This window comes from Engraulis encrasicolus, chromosome 17 (assembly GCF_034702125.1).
Source record: "Engraulis encrasicolus isolate BLACKSEA-1 chromosome 17, IST_EnEncr_1.0, whole genome shotgun sequence".
Lineage (NCBI taxonomy): Eukaryota > Metazoa > Chordata > Actinopteri > Clupeiformes > Engraulidae > Engraulis > Engraulis encrasicolus.
In genome coordinates this window covers 16,227,586-16,232,585 of record NC_085873.1, presented here as the reverse complement: position 1 = coordinate 16,232,585, position 5,000 = coordinate 16,227,586, and the positions used below count along the sequence as shown (strand labels likewise).

Genomic DNA, 5,000 nt, shown 5'->3' with positions numbered 1-5,000 from the left:
CAAAAGCGTTTCAGACACAATTGAAGGCGGACGGACGGACGGACGGACGGACGGACGGACGGACAGACCCTCTTATAGAGATGCTGGGACGCATCTAAAAATCATCGACATCATATTTTGTAGTCGTGACGCACGGGCATGCCTTTAATCATAACTCGACATTTCAGGATTTCCAATGAAAAAAATACCTCACAAACATAGTGTAGTGTATGAGAGTGTGTTTGTTTGAGTGAAAGGGAGAGGATTCTGAAGTGCTTTAGCGAACTTGTCTTCAAGCATGGAGAAGAAAATTTAGCATCATTCCAAAATGAATACGAAAGTCACGACCTCCCCACTTATTGCACTAGGAGAAGTCCAGCGTTTGCGTGGATATTTTGGTCAGGGAAGCCCAATAGGTAGCCAAGAGCCTACTGCTTGTCCCATACATTTAAGAATCATACTATTGCATCTATATTTCCAGAGTATCTGATTAAATGTAGGCTATGTGAAGTTGCCCCTCCCTCGTTGTTTGGATATGCGTGGATGAGATGGATGAGATGAGATGAGCCTGGCTGTCCCAAACATTGTCTAAAAGTTGTTATCAAATTTTGGTCGGCACACAAGGTTTTGGACATAATAATTTCTAATGGCACCTGGGCTACCTTTGGTGCATTGATCAGCATTGTAACAAAAAAGACGGTGAGAGGATGAGATCTTCCTTGGCTGATGAGCCCTCCGCATGTGTGTGTGTGCGCGTTTCCTTCCCTCCCAAGACCCAACAGTTGCTTACAAGTCAATTCGAGCGAGAAAACAACAAAAACAATGTGATATTTCACTCACAGAGGGCATAAACGCTCCAAATAAAACATTGGCTGGAGAGATTTTCAACCGGAACGCAGCGCAAGAGGACAGTCAGCGTGAAAAGCCAAGTCTACACCGGGACAATCGTCGTCTTGCCGCTCTGCTTACAATAAATGCACGAGCCCTTGAAATAGTGAAGTGGCATATCGCAACAGCACATGTCGGATTGGCCAAATTATAGCCTATCAAACAAAAGTCGCCAACAAAGCGTGGATTTAATGTTTAATATGGCAACGTTGTGTGAATACGGGGAAAGGATAGTCTAACAATTGGAAACCATGCACTGTCTTTTCAGTAGGCTACAGAAGACCGCGTCAGACGGTTTCGTTTCACCTCGTGGGGAAAGCATAATTTCCATTCCCTGTACAGCATTTGCTGAAACTACCAAGCCTAAGGTTAGCGATCAAACTATCAACAACCTCCTTGCTCTAGCCTATTGCTTTAGGCCTAATTAAGATTAATTAATGCTGCTGTGCTAAGAAACTGATGGCAAGACAGTGCAAGCTCTCTGCATTCATTGACGTTTCACATTAGGGAGCGGGGACAGAGGCTGTTGCAACATCGGTTGCAACACTTCCACATTGTCTCGTGCTAAAACAAAATAAAAAGTAGGAATAGGCTATTATACATCAATAAATACAATGTTTTTTTATTATGAATTGTCTAGGCTATGCATCAAATATGATCAAATTTTGATCGATAGTAGGCTATAGGCTGTAGAAATTGGTAGGCTTGGTGCCTACCAGCCTCCATGTTACAAAAAAACAAAAAACCCCGCGATTCGTCGATGCTTCGTGGAAGTAGTCAAGCGACTAGTCGTCAGAAAAATAATCGCTTTCCTCCAGCGCTACTGTGTATATATGCTGAATATGGGTGCCAACGTGAGTGTGTATGCATATGCATGTTACTGGCATGCTACTCAGAGTGTAGGCTCTCCTTGATGTGTGTGTATGTGTGCGTGTGTGTATGTGTGTGCGTAAGCGTGTATGTGTGTTACTAGCATGCTACCCACAGTGTGGGCTCTCCTTGGAGTGTTTGCGTGTATGTACATGTGCATATGCGATTTTCTGATGCATATTGGTGAATCCTCTGAAGTCTGGTGTGTGTGCTATGTGTGTACTGCCCTACAAAGGCAAAGTGCAGTAACTACGGCAACATTGAAACTGAGAAAAAGGCCTTCAAAGTATTGGTATTAGGTTGGATATTGCAGTTACTGCAAATTTGACATAGCAATATCTCTAAAACGGGACACATTTGGACCATAAGGCTTTGTCACAAGCTGATGGATGTGTTATGAGGACCATTTTCAGTCTAAACCCAATTTCGACAAGTTACGTAGTTACTGCACGTTGCCTTTGTAGGGCAGTGTATGCATATGCGTGTCACTCAGGAATGAAAGTACTTTTCGTCTCTTACCGGTGCTCCCCCACACCATTACCCACAAACAAACAATAAACAAACAAAATAAACATGAGCATTACATATCTATAATCGCTGCATGACTGTTTCGGATGTCTCTTCATAGGAGGATATTTGTCTCAAATCGCTTAGTGTGTCTAAGTGCAAAGTTTTTGTGTGTTTTCTACTGAAACAGCAGACCTTACTTTTTTAAAATGTGGGATTTTGGACAGCATTAAACCTATTCTCTTACCGGTACTGCGCACCAGCTGTAAATATCATACAGGTGCTACGCACCTGTGCACACCCGTCTACTTTCACCACTGGTGTTAATAGCATGCCACTCACAGTGTGGGCTGTCCCTGGAGTGTGTGTGTGTGTGTGTGTGTGTGTGTATTCACCCAGTCGGCTCCTGTGATCCGCCCATTAAACTGCATTGTTTTCCCCTCCGAATGCTCATGCGGTCCAATCACTGCCAGTCATTTGGCATATTGATTAGCCAACGTGGGGGAAAACAAGCAATATCATGGGCGTTCCCAGAGGTGCTGACTGCTTCTTGGAGTGTGTGTGTGTGTATGAGAGTGTATGAGTGTGCATATGTGTGTTACTAGCGTGCCACTCACAGTGTGGGCTCTCCTTGGAGTGTGTGTGTGTGTGTGTGTGTGTGTATATGTGTTCGTATTACTAGCGTGCCACTCACAGTGTGGGCTCTCCTTGGAGTGTGTGTGTGTATGTGTGCATAAGTGTGTGTGTGTGTGTGTGTGTGTGTATGTGTGTGTGTGTGTGTGTGTGTACGTGTGTGTACAGTATGCGTGTTACTAGCGTGCCACTCACAGTGCGGGCTCTCCTTGGCGCCGGCGCGCAGCAGCAGCTTGGCCATGGGGGCGTTGTTGGTCATGATGGCCACGTCCAGGGGCAGCAGGCCCTCGCTGTTGGGCGTGTTGAGGTCCAGCTCCTCCAGGCTGAACTGGGACAGCAGGCTCTGCACCACGTCCAGCTCCTGGTGCTCCACCGCCTCGAACAGGGCCTCCGCACTCTGGAACTGCACACACACACACAACACATGAGACACACACACACATGAATACACACACACGCACACAGCACCACCTAGATATGCAGGTGCAGATACACACACACACACACACACACAGATACAGATACACACAGTACGTATGTGTACACGCACACGCACACGCACAGACAGACAGACAGACAGACAGACAGACAGACAGACAGACAGACAGACAGACAGACACACACACACACACACACACAGCACACCTACACACACAGGTGCAGACACGCACAACATATGGACACATGAATACACACACACACACACACACACACACACACACACACACACACACACACACACACACACACACACACACACACACACACACACACACACACACACACACACACACACACACTATCACCTACACACACAGGTGCAGACATGCACACCTACACACACAGGTGCAGACATGCACACACACACACACACACACACACACACACACACACACACACACACACACACACACACACACACACACACACACACACACACACACACACACACACACACACACACACACACACACACACACACACACACACCTGTTACAATACTGTAAACAAACACAACGCAATCAAACACATTTCTAAAACTGTGCACCATGACAGCAGAAGCAAAGTCTTGTGCAATTCCAAACAAACAAACTAACACACCCATCAGCCCTGTTTTCTTTTTCACAATCGGGATATCAGAAACTGGAGGCCAAGACATCTCCCCCTGTACCTCTTCCAGAGTGTCCGTCTTTACTGACCACTTTCATTTCACAACAAACTGGAAATGCACTCAGAGAGTGCAGGCCTCCGCCAAAGAAGCCTTTTTGTTACACCCCAATTTAGAAAAAAGTTCTTCTTCATTGTTTTTGTGGAGTCGTTCTCGATCGTAAGGAAGAGAAGGATATTCTCCGCGCTGCTGCCCTTTACAAGCTGGTGCGTCACGGGAAAAGGACTAGTGTAAGTGCAGATAAAAAAGAAAGTCACCGGAGCATCTTCAGATTTGGATAGTTTACTGTTCTATTGGGCAAGTGCCAAGACTAACAATTCGATGTTGACACAACTTCTTCATTATTCACTCTTGTGATTTCTCAAGTCCTCCCCCATCTCTCTCTCCCATCCCGTGTCCTGTCATGTCTTCACTGTCACTATCAAAAAATGCATAAAAAGCCCAACGGTGTTCTTTAAAAAGCGGTTTGTTACTGGAAGGCGTATTTCCTCACTGTGCTAATGCTGTTGACATGAATGCAGAGGGGAAACAAGACTCAGACACGGAGGCATGGCGTAGTCCTCACCGACGCCTCTTTGAGGCTCTTGGATGAACATGGAGTCTCGGATCTGCAAGCCGGTAACAAGAACGAGTCATGCAATACACGGCCGTGCCAAATCTCCTCACAAAAAAAACTTCTGCATTTGCTTGCATCTAATTTGATCTGAGTGAACTTTATTCCCCCCCACAACTGTTCATTATTTTCCCTTCACGGTCAGTCTGCTTTCTATCCAGACCCTTCATGGCAACAAAAAAACATTAAAGCAAGCAGAAGCCTAACTTAATTTTCATTCTCGTAATACCGAAATGCTACACTCCATTACATACTTGTGGGTATTAACACTTTTCTGTTGTTGTTCACTCATGAAATGCGAGCCGAAACACACAATCTTTAAAACCCTACACACACGTATTT

The 5,000-nt window shown here is 45.5% G+C and overlaps 1 protein-coding gene across 1 annotated transcript in view; it reads right to left on the bottom strand.

The window, feature by feature from the left end:
- LOC134467640 (ankyrin repeat and fibronectin type-III domain-containing protein 1) overlaps nt 1-5,000 on the bottom strand; it is a 218,899-nt gene that overhangs the window by 51,388 nt on the left and 162,511 nt on the right. The window contains exon 7 of the mRNA XM_063221477.1: nt 3,073-3,280. Coding sequence (XP_063077547.1) covers nt 3,073-3,280 — 208 coding nt within the window. The remainder of the gene's footprint in view (nt 1-3,072; nt 3,281-5,000) is intronic.